The sequence below is a fragment of the Schistosoma haematobium genome, chromosome ZW (assembly GCF_000699445.3).
Source record: "Schistosoma haematobium chromosome ZW, whole genome shotgun sequence".
NCBI lineage: Eukaryota > Metazoa > Platyhelminthes > Trematoda > Strigeidida > Schistosomatidae > Schistosoma > Schistosoma haematobium.
Window position 1 is genome coordinate 15,123,097 of NC_067195.1, and position 21,272 is coordinate 15,144,368.

General features: G+C 36.1%; 1 protein-coding gene across 3 annotated transcripts; it reads right to left on the reverse strand.

Moving 5' to 3' along the window:
• Window positions 1-810: 810 nt before the first annotated feature.
• Window positions 811-8,447, reverse strand: MS3_00002852 (uncharacterized protein; the record flags this gene model as incomplete). Of its 3 annotated transcripts, XM_051210504.1 has the most annotated exons (6): window positions 8,232-8,447; window positions 8,008-8,185; window positions 7,897-7,977; window positions 5,731-5,859; window positions 4,682-4,793; window positions 811-1,517 (listed from the first exon to the last, which is right to left on the reverse strand). In XM_051210504.1, exons 1-5 carry the CDS (start codon window positions 8,363-8,365, stop codon window positions 4,692-4,694), a joined length of 624 nt encoding a protein of 207 aa, XP_051070501.1. In that variant the 5' UTR covers window positions 8,366-8,447. The 3 variants fall into 3 exon arrangements, with proteins under 3 accessions (XP_051070501.1, XP_051070502.1, XP_035586984.2); XM_051210505.1 differs by lacking the exon at window positions 4,682-4,793; XM_035732627.2 differs by lacking the exon at window positions 4,682-4,793 and having other exon boundaries at window positions 1,416-1,517; window positions 7,897-8,185.
• Between the last annotated feature and the right edge of the window lie 12,825 nt (window positions 8,448-21,272).

Here is a 21,272-nt window from a genome sequence, read left to right on the forward strand (position 1 = left end):
AAAATGTCCAAAAAGTAAAGTGGAATATCCTGGATTAATTGAAAGTACTTGTTTTCAAACGGTGCAACTCTCTTAGTCGATAAACTTGTTCATTGTTAATTAATTCTTCAGATATACAAATTCACATTAGCTAAAGCTCCTCTAAAGGCGTCTCACGTAAAGGTTGATCATCAGTAAGATTGGTTAAAGAGAACTCATAAACCGTTAAATATTAATTTGAGTTGAACTACAGTTTCTCAATTTTTTATTTTACGACCGGATATCTTGCTAATAAACACTAATAAGCATAAAACATTTGACTTTGAAACTCTGGGAAACAGGCGAAAGCTAACACCAGTAGGGGGTGTAAATTGTCGAGTGTTACTAAGTTGCCGAAATGACTTCACTTAGGTAGCTATTGAAAGGTAGAAAATACATGATAGCTTCTTCGTCCTAGTATTAAACACCAAGGCAGTGCACATCCGCAAACTCACCCGTTATCGAACGTAGGTCTCTTGTCGAGCTCCTATTCTATTGACCACTTAGTCAGCATTCAATATTTTAGGCATCAAACTACCAGCCGAAGTCAAAGGAAAATTGTTGCGCAATATCGCGAATTGATTGAAGTTATAAATCTCACTCACTGGACGCCAATTTATTGGTTTAAAGATAATATGCTCTCTGTGAGACTTGGTTTCGATCCTTAGTGGGATTATAGATCCTCACTGCTGGGATGTCCCATACTAGTGTGAAACAGCTATCCAACACTTTCTGGTTTTCAGTGGTTGTCCAACTTACGCCGCCAGTGATTTCAGAAAAAAAGAACGCCTGATCGTTTATAAGGTCTTTTATTTCTTGAAATAACATACATTCGCTTTTTTAACAAAAACGAAGCATGTATTATCACAGACAGGAGGTAGACGAATAAATAATGTGCGTGTTCGAAAAAATTTCAATAGAAAAAGGCAAACCTAATAAACGATATAGAAACACAAACTACAACCATAACAATAAATGAATTTTACAAAACTCTTACAAAAAATTTAGGTCATACAACTTGGAAAAAAGAATAAAATACTTCCAAAACAAACTGGACGGATAAAAACCAATCTGAGCCGATATGTTTTAATAAGTTTCAAAATAAAAACGATCAAACAACAAAACAAAATTGGGAAGAACGAACGAGAACAAATACCATAATAACAGTAATCATAATAATAATAAACAGGAAAGACGATTTCTATTGAATCTTTTTCGAAAGGAGAAGAAAATAACTAAAACTATAAAATTTTTTTACTATACACACATATGAAAAATAGTTTAACCAAAACCAAAAAACTAAAGCATTTTCCTTTTCTGTTGTTAGCCTGTTTTGCACTGAACCGTTCATTTTTACTTACCTACTTACTAATTACTTACTAATTAACACTTGTTATTTATAATTTAAAAGAGCATCGAATCATTAAATCAAAATAAGCGTCATTGTCAACAGATGCACTGAGACCAGAATAGTAATTGAAAAATTCTTCACGAGTTATCTAATTTCAAAGAAAAGAATTGGAAGAGAGTTAACAATTATGGATAAAATCTGTATTCATTAGAATCCAACACAAATGTAAATCAAACCAAATTGTCATACTAAATTACAAAAAGGATACCAAATTAATCAAATGAATCGCAACACAGTAGCAGTTTCAGGGATATTAAAAACAATTAGACATTATGAAGAAAGAATCATTTCAAGCAATAAAATTATCTCAAAACTCAGAATCTAGAGGCACACAAAAAGAGAAATCTATGTTGTATAACGTACCAAACCACTGATCGCGTTTACCGCACGATGTATCAACCAAAACAACCAATCTCATGTCTTGGCCCACGCATCCATAACTCTCTTTCAACCTGCTTCTAACTCACTCAACAACACTTAGATGAACTCTTGAACAGACCGGCTGCATTAAATCCACCGGACAGCGAATCAGCACGCACGAAAATTCCTATAGATATCACTCCATCAATGACGGAAGAAATCAGGATGGCCATCAGACAAATCAAGAGTGGGAAAGCAGTAGGACCTGACAATATACAATAGACGGCTCGGAATCAATTAGAAGATTTCTACTACTCAGATGATCTGGCCCTTCTATCCCATAAACATGAACAAATGCAGATAAGGACAACTATTGTAGCAGCAGCCTCTGAATCAGTAGACCTCAACATATACAAAGGAAGAAGTAAGATCCTCGAATACAACACGAAGAAGACTAACCCAGTCATATTTGGTGGAGAAACTCTGGAAGAGGTGAAAATCTTAATGTATCTGGGTAGCATCATCGATGAACAAAGAAAATTTGAGAACTACCACATCCATCATCAAAAAGGTACAAATATTTATAAGCGGTTGTCTATGCAAGATACTCAACATCCATTAGCCGGATACCATCAGCAACAGCCTACTGTGGGAGAGAACAAACCATCTTCCAAATGAAGAGAGAATTAGTAATAGATACTGAAGGTGGGTAGCACCCAAATTACGGAAATCACTAAACTACATCACGGGCAAACGCTAACTTGGAATCGTGAGTGGAAACAGAAATGAGGAAGGCCAGAGAATACACTACGACGGGAATCGGAAGCAGACATGCAATGGATGAATAGTAACTCAAAAGAACTGGAAAGGATTTTCCAGGACAGAGTTGGATGGAGAATGCTGGTGTGCGGCCTATGTTGCTCCACGAGGGGTAACAGGCGCAAGTAAGTAGGAAGTGAGTCTACTCTTCCTTCCCTTATATTAACTATGTTCTTTTCATCTTTCTTAACAGTTTGAGGGCGCCTATGTTTTTTTATCCCACTCAGGTTGTTTGGGAATAGTCTCAAACCAGAAGGTAGTTAAAGCCCAATAGAACCGCTTAGTTCATTATTTCAATTACCTGGTCTGAGATTGAATAATAGTCCGGTCTTTTTTGGAATAACTGTCACTGACAGCTGACATTTTTAATACTTGTTTATTGTATAAGTCTGAACAGTTGTCTGGTCCCTCTCGTTTTCACTCGCTGTCCACCATCGCTTACCATCATTCCGTGAACATTTTTCCGGTCCTTGTTTTATATTACTCATCATTTTATCCGGAGCCTGGTGGGATAATTTTTCAATTAACCAACTCACAGTTGTTTAAATATCACTGCCAAACTATATCTGAGTGAACACTTTCATAATCGATTACAAGCTTCTCCAGTTTCTAAGATATACTATCGACTGTTTTATGGTTACGCTAAGCTCTAATAGCTCTTTCAGGTTTTGACTCTTCTATCCCAGGTATGAAGCATGTTTACAGGGAAAAATACATGAGCATGAAAAATCTGTTTGTCAGTAGATCATAGACTGATTATACACTGGAAAAAAGGGTATATGAAGCTAATATGATAAAGGTTAATGCCATAGTGTATTTGCAATTATTGATGTTACTTAAAAGCGAAATCTAGGCAACACAAAATTAAACTCAGGTTATAAATGAACAACAAATATATATCCACATATAAAGCATTCAATTCACCCATCAATGCATAGATATATAGTTATCATAATAGTAATTATAATTATCAATTTTTAAATCTGTTTTCGTTGCACAAATGACACCAGCTAAAGACAAATTGAAAATCACTGATTACTATACAAGACACTCGCAAAGTATTCATGAATTTTCAGTGATCTTCCACCTGATATTAGTTAGTGATGAAAACTAACTTTATATTGAACAGCCCTCACAGATATACCAATAAAAAAAACAATCTACTCGAACTTTATAGTCTTTGAAATAATGAAACCATATGATTGAAAATGATAAGTAATTTCTTCTTAAAATATACAAGGAATTTACTATGCTTTCAAAGTGTTGAGCATCTTGTTCTTAAACTAATTCCTTCAACTGTTTCAATATTATTTCTCTCATTAATTTTATTATTCTGTCTTTCTACAATCATTCTAAAGTAAAGACTACATTGTGTACTTTGATAAAACAAAGTTGTACATCTGCTTTTTCAGGTCCTCCTAAACAATGCTCTATGTTTTGCACATCTTTCTCTTACTTAATCTTTTCGTTACAAGTTACGTAAACAATTATAAGAAACAGGCTACTGATTTTAGCCTAAATCAAAACTAGTTCAAACTCTGTCCCGTTTCGAGCAAAATTGAAGTAATATTGCAAGAGCTTAGAATTCATTTTATTAAAAAATCAATTTTTATAATTTCTGTTTAATCCTACTTTTGTACAAAAGATAAATATCCCGTTTGTAATAATATAAATATGAAACACTCATTGACTTGCTAAGGAATTTTCGCATACATATATACGTACATATTAATTTAAGATCCTAGTGTATAATGGTTTACTGGGTTATAAAGTATTTACAACTTCTGGTCGCTTGCATTACCGTCTGGCGGATGAGGTGAGCTTCTAACCTGTTGAACGCAAATTCATTCGCTCATCTATTGAGCTGTGGCTTGACTATTGTTTGCCAATAATCTCCTACTGTATAAAGGTTATATATATAGGATAAAATCATCATCAACATGTGCATGGTATGTAGTAGGCAATACATGTTACGTTTTAATTTTTACACACAACAAACTAAAAAATTGCCTAAAATAAGTGATATGTATACATATATACATGTATATAAATAGATACACTGAGTAAACAAACTTTGTCCAGTTTAAATTTTATAGGCTTGTCGTATCATTAAGTCGAAATAAGCATCATTGTCAATTGATGCACTGATACCAGTGTAATAATTGAAAAATTCTTCTCTTGTCACCTGAAACATTTAAAGTTAGCGTTTTTTTTTTGTCTTGCTTCATCACAATTAATATAGAAGAAAGACACTTACCTTTAAAATATTAATGGTTAACAATTACGTAAATTGTGTTAAGTAAAAATGTTAAGTAAATCACAACTACCGAGAAATAGCTATTATTCTGAGTTCAGCATTCGACAAAGTTGAACATATATACATTCCCAAAACGTTGGCAAGTAATGAGAAACAATTATTCATTTCTGCATTCGGATATCCAGTAAATGTTTAAAACTGTTATATTATTTTTCTCAAACCAATTCTTTACCAAAATATGTCAATTTTTATGGTAGGTAGAACTAAAACAATGATAAATTTCACGTTGTCCCCGTAAAAACTCGTTTTCTTTATAAGTTTTAAATTACTACTTTAAGGAATAGATTATTTATACTGAATTATATGGTATGATCCGATCAAATGTCAAAGTTGAGGAGCTATTATTGTTATGCATTTGTGATGACAATTGTAGTATGTAATGGCACAATTTTAAAGTGCCTCAAATCTAAAAATCCGACATATGCCTGCCACAAGTACTCCATTTTTATATTTAAAGCAAAATATATTTCACCAAATAGCTTTTTGCATCATATTTCTGATCGCTATTTTGAGGTAACTTAATGTTTAACTGAAACTATGCATTTTTTCTGACTTCAAATTTTACATCTGTAAATGTAAGATCAAAGCAACTGTAGTGTTTTGAGCATTAAGGAAAGGATTCAAAATTATAGCAATAGTGACAAATGAAATTAAAAACAGTAGGAAAATTACTGACGAGAAATATTCAGGATTTTTGTTCATAATGTGGTCAGAAAACAATATCGTAAGATTTGAAAAAAATGAGTGAATGTAAAAAATATTCATGTTCATAGAAAAATAAAATCATATGTTTAAAACTGCTTACAACTTCATCAGCATTGTTTTGTGGTTGAAATGTTTTTAAGAATTCAACTAAAATTTCATCTTCAGTTTTTTCTCCATTTATAAACTTTGGATGGTTTTTTACATTATACACGCCTTTTAAATCTTCAATCTGAAATAAGTAATTCAAAAAATCAGAGGGATTGTTTGATTAACGAGACCACCGGTAGACAACTTACATAGTAGTCAATGATCTCAGTAAAAATGTGGTGTATTCTTGAATATAAAGGTAAAATGATTGCACATAAAAAACTGGACCTAACTCAATGTAAAAAACGTTTTGGCGTTTTTAACTAGCGTTTAATAACGACTACATCTAATGTATTAAGTGACATCTAAACTTTTCCTCGAATTCGGATGCCTATGGCTTAGAAAATCGATCATTTTCAAAGTTTGTTACATCTACAAAAATGGTCCATTTACATTCGTGAAACCTCTTTATGATTGCACATTGCATTCTTGAAGTTTTCTAGATTATTCGACTGCAAGAATTAAGTAAGTTAAAAGATGAATAGTTCATAATAACAGGTACTTGAGAACATCGCTTGGTAAATCCATATTTAGAATCCCATTAGCTTGACACATTCTGGCTTTAAACCTCAAAAGAGGATTATGCTATAGAGAGAAATTGGAATAAATCAAAATAATTCATTACTGTCCTATGATAGGACCATTTGACGTTAAATATAGACACCAAAGAAGGTAGTCATTTTCTGCTGAAGCTACCATCATTTAAATACTCAGTACATGAAAAATGTTTAACAAGAACTCAGTCTTTAAGTAATACTAGGACACAGTCAAACTAAATTATTTTAAAGAGCATTCATGATACCATTCCTCTATGCACCTTATTACAGTAAAAAACAAAGCATTTAATAAGTGTTCAAAGTAAAGTGTCAGTTTTCCCCAACTGTTAAAATAGTATCTCATTTCTATCACCTATATCTATGAACAACATGTACATATTTTACTGGTATAACACAAACTGTCACGTCAGAATACTTGTTTTGAAATTTTTTTAAAATTGCAGTCAATTCCATGATATCAATCGCTCACATATTACTAACTGTAGCGAAAAAAGATAAAACATCCTAATTACGATAGAAAATTCACTGAAACTTAAAACGTATAGCTTTAAGATATGTATAAATTGTTATGCTAAACACAGTTTCCATAACCTATGATATAATCTGTAGAGGCCAAATAGATCATAGGTCATGAGATTATGCTTTATTATAATGCAAGGTATTAAGGAGAATTTGGGAAATTTAGGTAATTGCAGAAAGCGAAATAAAGATGAAAGTGAACAAGTCTTCAGTTTTACTATGTTAACTTTAATAAAAGTAAGTTATTCTTAGTGGTTAATATCACTTTGGTAAAGATATCTAAGACTTTATTACGTTTTGTGAATACAGGTACAAAATGGCTATCTGAACAAAGAATAAAAATTATTGGTGTGTTTTAGTGAAGATGTAATAATTTAATAAGCTCTGTGTACTTAACTTAAGGAGCTTCATTTATGCTACCCCATGTGCATGTATTTACTTACATATAAGATTAATAATTTGATGTATTCTAATTGTTTAATCCAAGTAAAGGTAACAAAAACGTTTATTGAGATTACAGTTAATACATTTCGTTTAATATACTCTCTCTCGAGCACCAAGAATAATAGGCTAGTTTTTCGATCTGATTTAAAATTTGTATGTGTAGAAATTTCTCTGAGTAGTGGACACTGTAAATGCGAACTTATCATAAATAAACAATTACCGTAAAGAGTCTGACTAAGAATGGGTTTTAACTCTAGCTTTTGGAAGCAACTGGTTAATTCCACTTCCTTTTCCAATAAACTAATAGTCTTTCCTGGGTTTTACATCTCTGAACTCCCCAACATAATTTGCAAACTGAGGTGTGAATCATGGTTGAATTCGAATATGATAATAATAACCGAATTAACTATCATCGATAAAGGTTATAACGATTTCAGTTGAAGTCGAATGATGTTTTATAATTTTGTGAGGTTGGGTGCAAAATATTCTAATTCCACACTTAGAAACCTTACAAATGATTTATTAACAGAATCGAACCCATAATATTCATCTAGGGCTAGTATAAATGACGAGTGAAATAATTTATAAAGGAAACGTACAGTTATTGCACCATCTTTCGTCTTATCCATTTTCAGAAATGCTTTGTTCAGTACGTCAAGTCTACATTTGCTCATAGGAGGCTTACACTTTAACGAATAATTGAATCTTACTCTTAAAGACATAAGAAACTCATCAAAATCAATAAATCCACTCTGATCTGCGTCGATTTCATCAAAAATCTCTTTAATTTCATCTTTGGACAGATCCACACCAAAGTCTTTGCACCCCTTCGAAAATTCCTTGAAATCAAGCTTTTTGTTTCCGTCATCATCAATAATTCGAAATTGTCTATCGTCAAGAGAACAATAAAGGCCAACAGTATTTAGTTATTTACCTTCCTATACCAGCTATCCCGGATGCACCACGTAAAAGACACTGGTATCTGAGCTTTTCAATCGGCTTAAGATCTTTTGCCAGTTGCTTTCTTGCTTTTTCTTGCAACAACTTGTCACTCCTTTCTGTTTCCATTACGGGAATCAGGACGCTAGTACAAAAGCGAGCATCGATACGAACCAGATAATTTAATTAGTTAAACAAATTTCGAGTGATTTGACAATTGTCTGATTAACAGATTTCAAAAAGAAACTGAAGTTAAGAAGCATCAATTAAATGGAAATGTGACTTAAAAGTTTGAGTTATGATAATATCTCCGAATTTCTAGTGAAGAATGAAAAACCTAGTTACACTGAGATGTGAAGATGCCACAGATATTCAGTGTTTCACAATGCAGTTGTCCGTAATAAATTTTAAATGAAATTTATCGAACCCAGCTAAACTAAAGTCAGGCATGAATGAGCTCGATTATATTTCTGGAAGATGGTCGGTGCGTCGAGAATTATGAAGGGCCAGTGAAATGTCATTGAGCCTCAGCCAAAGCATCCGGCAGTTGGTTCACTGAATATCAAACAGTTCGTCGATCCCATCTAGGTCAAGGACAACCAGGATACATCAGTTAATCACACTCAATGGACTAACCCATGAAGTGGTGGTCATCACTCTAACTAATATATTTATGTAGTAACGCCCTATGTGTTATACGGTCTTCAAAGCAGCAATAGAAACTTGATACGGCGAAGGGGTAAACCACGTTAGGTGCTGACCTCGGGGTGTGACTCCGAAGCCAGCTATTGGTCACAGCATTTCCATCTACCCCAAGTAGGCCCCCAATCATTTGACATAAATCATAAACCTAAGAAATGCGCAGCATGGTTTAACCAAGAGTGATCTGGTGAGGATGCCTGATTACACGTCTTTAGTTAGTATGTACCCAGTAATAAATCTCGGTTCGCCGTGTTATTCTTCGGTTTGCCCTCATTTCCAGATGTCCCGGAAATGAACAAAATGTAAATGTGAGTGCAGGTAGAAATTCACTTTTTCTTGTGTAGGGAAGAGAGTCGTAAAAATACTGTTAATTCTTCGGTATACATGCACTTGATTTCTTTTATCCAATTATAAGACTTCATGAATTTTAAAAATTTATATTATATTCAGGTTATTTCCACACATATTGTCTTACGACTTCACTAAGTTTCTGTAGTGACCTACTTTTATCAAGAGAATGATATTGGTGTAATCGAAACAATTATTATTATAACCAATTGTACCAGGGATTGTTTTGCCGTACTTGTTTGTTTATCTGTACCAAAATACATACATTCTTCCGTTGATTGTGACCTTGCACGAATTCGGTTGCGCTCAGTAACCACACTTGTGACCTGGGACGATCTAGGTATTCTTTCAATATCACGAGATCGCTAACAAATACATCTCGACTACAGCCAACAACTGCCTTCTGATATTTGGCCTACGGGGGATCTTATCGATCAAATGGCACGTAGTCTTCCTGTAGTGGTGATCATAGACAACCGCGACTCGACACCAGACTACAACTGATGAGCCGAATCTGGGAACACGTCTCAACCTCTAGAGAATCTCACAAAGAAGACTACTGTGGTGAGTCTTATCTATCTATCCACTTTTATTGCACATTTTCGTATTGACATTTTTCAATATATAAAATCCGGACAACATCTGATATGGTAGATAACGATAAGTGTGGTATTAATACAATAGACTCCGATGTACGCGTACCGAATCTTAGGCGTCTCTCATTCGCGTGACGCTATAATCCACGTCCTATCTGAGAAATTCCCCAATTAACTAAACTACTCGAGGAGATTCCATCGGTGACCAGTCGTGTGATAAACTACATAGTCACCCCCAGACCCCCAGCCACGACAAGACCTCGTCGACTGGCACTGGACAAATTAGCTTTCGCTAAACGTGAGTTTGGCAATTTACTAGCTACTGGTATTATCCGTCCTTCTCACAGTCTCTGGGCCTCACTTCTTCACATGGTGCGCAAAAAAGATGGGGTTAGTTGGAGACCATGAGGCAACCATCAAGCATCAAATGTAGTTACACTCTTCGATAGCTATCCCATCCCCCACATACACGACGTCAAGGCATCGCCCAAGGGCACGACCATCTTTTCTAAGATCGATCTGGTACGAGCATATCATCAGATCCCAGTCGGTCTTGAAGATATCAAGAAAACTGCTATCACGACTCCTTTTGGTATCTTTGAGTTCCCGCGAATGACATTTGGATTACGGAATGCTGCTCAAACTTTCCAAAGGTTTATCGATAGCATAGAACGAGACTTAGATTTTGTTCACATCTATATTGATGACCTGCTAATCGCATCATCAAGCGTAGATGAACATTATCAACTTCTTACACTATTATTCCAACGCTTTTCAGATAACGTAATAGTGGTCAACACGGACAAGTGTGAACTGGGCAAATCGGAAATAATGTTCTTACGTCACATCATTAAGCAGGAGGGTATTTTACCTTCTAAGGACAAAGTACGTGCAATAAGGGAGTACACCATACTGTCCACACTCGAAGAACTGAAGGCATTTCTCGGTCTGGTTAACTTCTATCGACATTTCGTCCCACACGCAGCAGAACGGTTACGATCATAAACCGATTTACTTCACGGTAATCCACGCAAATTAGAATTGAACGATGCCACACGTACTGCATTTTCAGGGGTCAAAATGGCTCTGGCTTAAGTCACACTCCTTGCTCATCCCGACCTATCAGCTACGCTTAGTATAGCGGTTGATTCATCGGATTTTCGCTATAGGAGCCGTTATGCAACAGAACATCTCCGGTAGTTGGCAACCTCTCGAATCTTTATCATGACCCCATACTCCCACGAAGACGAGATTTAACGCTTTTGGTCGAGAACTACTAACGGCTTACTGTGCCGTCAAACATTTCCGGCACGCAGTAGGTCGCAATTTCATCTTATTCACCGAACATAAGCCTTTAACGTATGCTCTGCATACCAAGTCTGACCGCTACTCACCACTAGAGTGCAGACATTCGGACTATATCTCTCAGTTCACGACAGACCTTCGTCACATTAAAGGCGAGTCGAACTGTGTTGCTGATGATCTGTCACGTATCTACGTGAATGCAGTTACTTCACCGGTGCTCGATCTTCCTGCTATGGCTGCCGCCCAAGCAAACGATCCCTTTTGTACAGAAGCACCACAATCTACATCCCTTCAGTGCCAGGACGTACCCGTAGCTACTAGCTCAGGTACTATCCTATGTGATACTTCTACCGGTCTTCCCCGACCCATAGTACCCTCTGCTTACCACCGCCTCGTCTTCGATACCCTGCATGTACTGTCTCATCCAGATATCACAGCTAAATTACGCCTCATCACTGCATGATACGTTTGGCCGTCCATGAATAAAGATGTCCTTATGTGGGTAAAGAAATGCATACAGTGCCAACGATCAAAAGTGCACAGGCACGTAGCTGCCCCCATTGGCACGTTCGCCACGCCTGATACTCACCTCGATCACGTTCATGTAGATATTGTGGGACCATTGCCACCATCGCATGGGTATGATTACATACTCACGTACATCGATCGTTTTACAAGATGGCCCGAAACTATTCCCATCATGTCTATTACGGTGGAGACAGTTGCTCACCCCTTCGCAGAACGATGGATAACGGTGTACGGTTTTCCCTCAACTGTAACGACTAATCGAGGACAACAATTTGAGTACGAATTATTCTCCTCACTGACCGGCTGCTTGGTACGGAACGCATACGAACTACTGCCTACCACTCAGCATCAAATGGTTTAGTTGAACGGTCTCACTACCAACTTAAAAGTGCTCTACGAGCACACAAAACAACTATTGGTACGAAACCTTGCCGCTCGTCCTCTTAGGTATCAGAACGAGCTTGAAGGCAGATATTCAGTGTTCCGTCACTGAACTTGTATGCGACACGACAGTGCGTCTGCCTAAGGAATTTTTCCCACCACGGAGCAGTAACGATTTCGGTTAATCAGACTACGTCCAACGATTGTCTGAATATATGCGAACACTGCCTCCGATGTCAACTCGATTGCAGGCTCACGAGGTACGAGCAAGACTACCGACCCACACTCCGGTCGCCGGGTACGCCTACCCGTACGCTATCGCGACTAAGCGCGCAATCAACAACGGACACGGTATTGAACTCTATCCCTATACTTCATGCATGCTACACCTTTTCTCTTTTTCTTTGATTTTTTTATCCTGAGCCCACGCCTCCGACCATCGCCCGTTTGATACCGTCGAATTCCATGTCGGCGAAGGCTGACCCGATCACTCACGCTCTTGTCAACGCACTCAGTCGATATTCTGGTTTCAAATCTGTCTCACATATGTTTGGTCTCACAATTGGTTGTTATGGTCGCTTCTGTTTTCTTCACTCAATGTTGTTCCGTCCTACGTCTGTAGCGTTTTCTGGTCCGGACCCCTACAAACGCAGTCCTCAGATCTTGGATGCAAACCACTTTGGTGTGGCACGATAACTCTAGCAACACCTACAGAACGTTTCTCTTGGTACCACTCTACGTAAAAAACTTTCGGGGGCGACTCGACGATCACTTCCTGTTCAGCCAAACCTTTCGTCCTACAATCGCACGTTTACCGATCAGTCCCACGAACCCAATCACTTTGTTTTGGTTTCAACCGGGAAAGGGCGCGTATCTAACCCGCCTAGGCTGTTATTCTTCAGTTTAAACCTTAGTTTGGATCTAAGAGGGGATGTTGACAACCCTAAGAAAAAGCCAACAATAAGTTTCGACCCTACGAGCTTTCCTTTATAAACACCCATCTGGCAGCATCCTGTAATCCTGGTAAAAGAAACAATTAAGTGTACTTGAATGTCAAAAAAGCTGGTATTTACATAGAAAAGCAACATATGCAAAGAAAGCTTGGTATTTATGTGCATACATACATAGAGTGAAAAGTTTCATGGTTTTCGCTTACTTTCTGTGTATCCTTTTCTTTTCAGTTTACTGGCTGGTGTACGTAGAATACATAAACATCAAGTATTTAGTTTTAGTATAGGGTGGTCATGTACTGATCCTAGTTAGGCAACTTACCGGAAACCTGGGAGAACTAAACAGCTGATTCGTTCCAGTATGAAACTTGGGAGTCGGCATCGATGAACCTTGCATCTGAGAAATAAACCCCAGACTTTCAGTCTTTCCCGTGAACTAACAATATGAATCCACATAACTAGGAATGAAACTGCCATCCAGTGCTTGGCAGCTAAACTTGCGTTAATGCTTCACTGTTCTTGGTTCTATGTAATTAAGAACGTCCGTCAATTTGATTTTCAGAAGGCGAATATCTTGTGCACTAATCGCGTCTCCGTAAAAATACAGGGAATCAGATCCAATCTGACATTTCCGAATGTTTACGGTAATGCTGTACTTTTGCAGTCCTCCGAAAACATGGTCGAGATGCTGAAGATGAGATTGTCTGTACGAACTTGGGATTTATCTGTCATCTATATATGCGTGTATGGAGTTGAAACCTCTAAAGACATCGATGAGTCTCTGAAAAGTTTATGTGCCATTTTTAAAGTGAAGGGAACTCACAGAAAGCCATAGAGATGCGAGGGCTTGATAATGGCCATTTTAGGAATGTTTTCTGTAGTCAGGGGTTGTATAATTCAATCAGATCGATTTAAGAGAACGATCGTATTTTTTAAGGTAGCAGTGCGTTCGTGAATGAACGGTTGGGGGTAACGGTAGGAAGTGGGTTTCGCATCCAGTCGCCGATAGTAAAAATCATCAAGGGAGATGTAAATGGGCCGTTTTGATGGCGGAATAATTTGCAAGTATATTATGTGCTCAAATTAAATTTTGGAAAGCATTAGTTTTTCCATATCCCATCGGAGCGCTTCCGAGAATACAACAATTAAACAACCAACCAAAGCTCTTACATTAGCTTCCCCTCATAGAATCGAATTCTGCAGGAACCTCCGTTCGATTAAACTATCTTTCGAAAACACCTTAGTTCTATTTCTCATCCCAAGGGAAAATTATCAACTCGCTCACTGTTTGACTTACAATCAGTGACGACTAACGCTGTCAGCTGTCAACGATAGTCCATGGATGTCTCTTCATTTACTAGCTTGTCATCTTATTTTGTAGCATGTGATTTCTTCTACAACTATCGCTGAAGGTTTGCTGCGTGCTTTCAAGAGAAAGAGTGTGAGAATGTGGAATAAGAATATCTGAGGAAGTGCTGCGAGCGGGCTACCCAACACCATGTTGGTGAGGTACGATTTTTCCATGCTCAGACCGGCTATCATGTGTTTACTCACCTGCCTCTTGAGTCGCCCTCAAGTAAAAAGTAAAGAAGAATCTACTTCAAAGGTAATGGTGAAAACCAATCAAACCTGAAGAACTGCTCTACTGCCTGCATAAAAATAATAAGATACAAAATGGAAATACATAAATATAATTGATAATTTTTCGGTTCCACGTAAGTGATTGGCCTCCAGAAAGGATTGGTATTCTGCAAGGAAATAGACATAGTGTAGCCATCTTGTGTACGAAAAGGTATGAAAACAAAAAAATACTTTTTTATAATGCATATATGTAAAAGTGTAAACTTGCTAGAAGTTGGACTCATTGTCAAACCCGATCAAATGTATGACCTTGGGCCTATGACGACCGCCTTTTATAACTAGGTACGTAACCAAGGGTGCATTATTGTACTCCACAAAACGGAAAAGAATATGTAGTGGCATTGGACAATAGCCACACAATCCACAAAGCTGTGAACACGAGACTACTCAGAAAATAGATATTCAATATTTAACTCGGGGAAATACCTAACAATGGAGAAGGCGCGGAGAATGAATTGGATGGATTGGAGTTGATCGGATGGCATGGCTCGACCATGCAGGCGTGGTCCATCTGAATGTTACCTTATATCTTCTATTCATATTAAATATATTGTTCCTTCTCTAGCCTAACCTTGTTCTACATCATGTATTGGTAATTGATACGATACAGTGAGTTGGTGTAGTCGATGGTGTGACTTCCACGTAAGATCTTATAGATTAGGCAGTTATATCATGACAAATCTACAAATTTAGGATTAGGTCTATTATAAGAGCAGTACTAATATCATAGTAGACCATAATTCCACATTGGTGAGCCCAACTAAAGAAACGCAACCCATTACTGTTAATCCTTATTTCCACCTTAACCTTCTCAATCGGTTTTTATTTTTGTAAACCCAGTATTCGTATAGTCCTTTGATTAATGGTCACATATATTATCGTAATGTTATATCTATTAGTTCACATAACTTACTAGCTCAATCGATAATAAAAGTTGATCATCTATATCAACTAATTAGCTTTGATGGTTCGTTAACAAGCTTTAATAGCATTTACATGCTTCAGCGACATAGACTTGTTTGAACATCAAGGTCTAGCAAATATGACCTGTAAATAGCGTAAATATACATTGACTAACAATGCAATCAAGGACTAAATAGTTATCTGGATCTAATTTTCAGTGTTCCTTCACTCAACACATCCTGTTTTAAACTACGCACTATCCTGTAATATCTTTCCTTCCGACCACTGCCTGCCTAATTTCATATTTCGAGTTCCATTGCCAAACAACAAGGATGACACTTCTCCAAAAACACGGTGAGTTCCAGCTATAAGTTTTCTGCAATCATAAGTTCATTTTAGATGGTTCATTCAATGGCACACACAATTATCTGGATTCATTCAGTTGTTCTGATCAGAGCGAGTCCCAAAAACCTCAACAGCATCGAGCACCCTGAAAGTGATTACCATACTGCATGTTTTATTCTGGATACTTTTGGATCATTACTACTCCTCACGAATGGCTTTATATATGTCGTCCACTGAATAATCTAATTTTCAAAAATAACCCAGGCGAGTTCAACTATTTTACTTAATGATTTTTTTACTTAACATGTATATGTTTTCCGGTTCCTTTTGCTATATATTTGTTAGTGTCCCTAGGCTAGATGCAGTAACTTCTTATGGAATGTTTATAACGCGTCATATTCCTGCCTAAAGTTTCACAAGCAGTCTAAACTTTAAAATTATTTTCTGGTCACGTTCATTATTTTTAAATCGTCATATACGTCAACAACCTGCATGTTAACCTGGCCCATACATACGTTACACTATATCTCCATGTCTTCTAAATTTAGAAATCATCTGGATCGCCTTTAACATTTATCAATAAACCCATCATAGTCGTTGTTGCTAATCGTATTTGGGTTTATGGATTGGTTTATCATATTAGCAGCCTAAAATGCGAACATAGTTTAGGTAATAAGATTAAAAGTTTAGGTACTATCAACTGCACTAGTAAAATAACTAAATCCCCAGGTAGCTGTTGGCTAAACAAAACTCCGTAGCCTACTAGAATTAACACTAAACGAATATTTCTGAATTGAAATTTATAATTAAATTAGGCGTCTCGGATTCTTTAACGTTATAAGTTTCTGATGATTTCGAATCACCTAAAGCAACAATACCTATTTTTCCACTGACTAATCCTCAATCAACACTATAACTAGTTAAATTTAATAGTTTCAGGATATCGTCATAAAACATTGTCATAACTTGACAATCACGTAATATGACTGATAAAATTAATGAAACTATTAACGAAATCGGTCAACAAATTGACTTATAATTACCATTAAATGGTGTTGTTTTCTTGGTATCTTCATCCATCACAGATGATTACAGTATGTTTCTCTATCAGTTGCTCATTCAGTAAATATCTCAAAACCTTGTCAGTCTAATTGATGGTTTAGCGACACAATCATGCATGCAAATAATCAGTATAAGCAGTCGAGCAAATCTCCTGCAAACTGAAAACATTAATGTCGAATTTACCCCAACACTGACTAAGGTTCAAGCCATTATCATAGACATGAGTTGGGAGTGTACTCCCTTGGTTACAACTTATGTACTCCCTGATAATCACATGAGCATCACTCACGGTTAATCATCTTGTAAAAACGTATTTGGCCGAGTACATCTTACAGCACCACATAACTTAGTAATGTGACACAGGCTTAACTGATTTCAGTAACTTATAATCACCATATCTCATTTAAATCGTATTCTGCCCGCATACGTGCAACTAACTTGTATGCCCATCAGCCGGCAAGTATAAATATAAATAAATAGTCTATCGCAGATCAGAACATTGAGTCTAGAGCATGTCTCTTACGAACACACTCATGTTTAACGATTTTTCCTAGCTATCTGTCCAAAATCCATATAATTATCACTCATGTATTTAAATTTTATTTTGATAACCATTCATGTGTATTAGTAGTATTACTAAATTCTATCACGGTCAAGTAAAAATGAGGTTGAGAAAATCTCCCCGTAACTAAATAAACCGTATCAAACTAACTGGAACACTAGTTGGAATTCTTCTCCACGGTATACTTTTGTTCCTTCAGTTAGCCTACTAATACAGATGCAATTGGAATTCAACTCTTATGGACAACTTACCGGCATAATCGTTATCTGATTTCATAATTTAAACCAAAACTAATACCAATATTAACATTTCCACAATATTCATTATTTTAATATTTCTAAACACAAAATAATTACTGCCTATAAGTTAAGTTATTAACACGCATCGTTTTATTATTATTATTATTATTATTATTATTATTATTATTATTATTATTATTATTGTAATCCCATTTTTTATAGTTCAAATAATCTTCAACCAAATTTTCATTTTAAGCGTGTTAATCATGAAAGCAGATATTTTAAGATTATTACATGTATTTCCCGACCAGATGCTGCCGTCTTTTTGATTTATCTTTCAGCTTATCAATACCCGGAGGATCCTTATTATCCTTGGTAACCTCCGGCGCGCGACGATCCCATCCAATTTGGTATCGAACCAACATCACGTTGATTCTGGTGGGAGAGTAGTGTAGTGGCATTGGACAATAGCCACACAATCCACAAAGCTGTGAACACGAGACTACTCAGAAAATAGATATTCAATATTTAACTCGGGGAAATACCTAACAATGGAGAAGGCGCGGAGAATGAATTGGATGGATTGGAGTTGATCGGATGGCATGGCTCGACCATGCAGGCGTGGTCCATCTGAATGTTACCTTATATCTTCTATTCATATTAAATATATTGTTCCTTCTCTAGCCTAACCTTGTTCTACATCATGTATTGGTAATTGATACGATACAGTGAGTTGGTGTAGTCGATGGTGTGACTTCCACGTAAGATCTTATAGATTAGGCAGTTATATCATGACAAATCTACAAATTTAGGATTAGGTCTATTATAAGAGCAGTACTAATATCATAGTAGACCATAATTCCACATTGGTGAGCCCAACTAAAGAAACGCAACCCATTACTGTTAATCCTTATTTCCACCTTAACCTTCTCAATCGGTTTTTATTTTTGTAAACCCAGTATTCGTATAGTCCTTTGATTAATGGTCACATATATTATCGTAATGTTATATCTATTAGTTCACATAACTTACTAGCTCAATCGATAATAAAAGTTGATCATCTATATCAACTAATTAGCTTTGATGGTTCGTTAACAAGCTTTAATAGCATTTACATGCTTCAGCGACATAGACTTGTTTGAACATCAAGGTCTAGCAAATATGACCTGTAAATAGCGTAAATATACATTGACTAACAATGCAATCAAGGACTAAATAGTTATCTGGATCTAATTTTCAGTGTTCCTTCACTCAACACATCCTGTTTTAAACTACGCACTATCCTGTAATATCTTTCCTTCCGACCACTGCCTGCCTAATTTCATATTTCGAGTTCCATTGCCAAACAACAAGGATGACACTTCTCCAAAAACACGGTGAGTTCCAGCTATAAGTTTTCTGCAATCATAAGTTCATTTTAGATGGTTCATTCAATGGCACACACAATTATCTGGATTCATTCAGTTGTTCTGATCAGAGCGAGTCCCAAAAACCTCAACAGCATCGAGCACCCTGAAAGTGATTACCATACTGCATGTTTTATTCTGGATACTTTTGGATCATTACTACTCCTCACGAATGGCTTTATATATGTCGTCCACTGAATAATCTAATTTTCAAAAATAACCCAGGCGAGTTCAACTATTTTACTTAATGATTTTTTTACTTAACATGTATATGTTTTCCGGTTCCTTTTGCTATATATTTGTTAGTGTCCCTAGGCTAGATGCAGTAACTTCTTATGGAATGTTTATAACGCGTCATATTCCTGCCTAAAGTTTCACAAGCAGTCTAAACTTTAAAATTATTTTCTGGTCACGTTCATTATTTTTAAATCGTCATATACGTCAACAACCTGCATGTTAACCTGGCCCATACATACGTTACACTATATCTCCATGTCTTCTAAATTTAGAAATCATCTGGATCGCCTTTAACATTTATCAATAAACCCATCATAGTCGTTGTTGCTAATCGTATTTGGGTTTATGGATTGGTTTATCATATTAGCAGCCTAAAATGCGAACATAGTTTAGGTAATAAGATTAAAAGTTTAGGTACTATCAACTGCACTAGTAAAATAACTAAATCCCCAGGTAGCTGTTGGCTAAACAAAACTCCGTAGCCTACTAGAATTAACACTAAACGAATATTTCTGAATTGAAATTTATAATTAAATTAGGCGTCTCGGATTCTTTAACGTTATAAGTTTCTGATGATTTCGAATCACCTAAAGCAACAATACCTATTTTTCCACTGACTAATCCTCAATCAACACTATAACTAGTTAAATTTAATAGTTTCAGGATATCGTCATAAAACATTGTCATAACTTGACAATCACGTAATATGACTGATAAAATTAATGAAACTATTAACGAAATCGGTCAACAAATTGACTTATAATTACCATTAAATGGTGTTGTTTTCTTGGTATCTTCATCCATCACAGATGATTACAGTATGTTTCTCTATCAGTTGCTCATTCAGTAAATATCTCAAAACCTTGTCAGTCTAATTGATGGTTTAGCGACACAATCATGCATGCAAATAATCAGTATAAGCAGTCGAGCAAATCTCCTGCAAACTGAAAACATTAATGTCGAATTTACCCCAACACTGACTAAGGTTCAAGCCATTATCATAGACATGAGTTGGGAGTGTACTCCCTTGGTTACAACTTATGTACTCCTGATAATCACATGAGCATCACTCACGGTTAATCATCTTGTAAAAACGTATTTGGCCGAGTACATCTTACAGCACCACATAACTTAGTAATGTGACACAGGCTTAACTGATTTCAGTAACTTATAATCACCATATCTCATTTAAATCGTATTCTGCCCGCATACGTGCAACTAACTTGTATGCCCATCAGCCGGCAAGTATAAATATAAATAAATAGTCTATCGCAGATCAGAACATTGAGTCTAGAGCATGTCTCTTACGAACACACTCATGTTTAACGATTTTTCCTAGCTATCTGTCCAAAATCCATATAATTATCACTCATGTATTTAAATTTTATTTTGATAACCATTCATGTGTATTAATAGTATTACTAAATTCTATCACGGTCAAGTAAAAATGAGGTTGAGAAAATCTCCCGTAACTAAATAAACCGTATCAAACTAACTGGAACACTAGTTGGAATTCTTCTCCACGGTATACTTTTGTTCCTTCAGTTAGCCTACTAATACAGATGCAATTGGAATTCAACTCTTATGGACAACTTACCGGCATAATCGTTATCTGATTTCATAATTTAAACCAAAACTAATACCAATATTAACATTTCCACAATATTCATTATTTTAATATTTCTAAACACAAAATAATTACTGCCTATAAGTTAAGTTATTAACACGCATCGTTTTATTATTATTATTATTATTATTATTATTATTGTAATCCCATTTTTTATAGTTCAAATAATCTTCAACCAAATTTTCATTTTAAGCGTGTTAATCA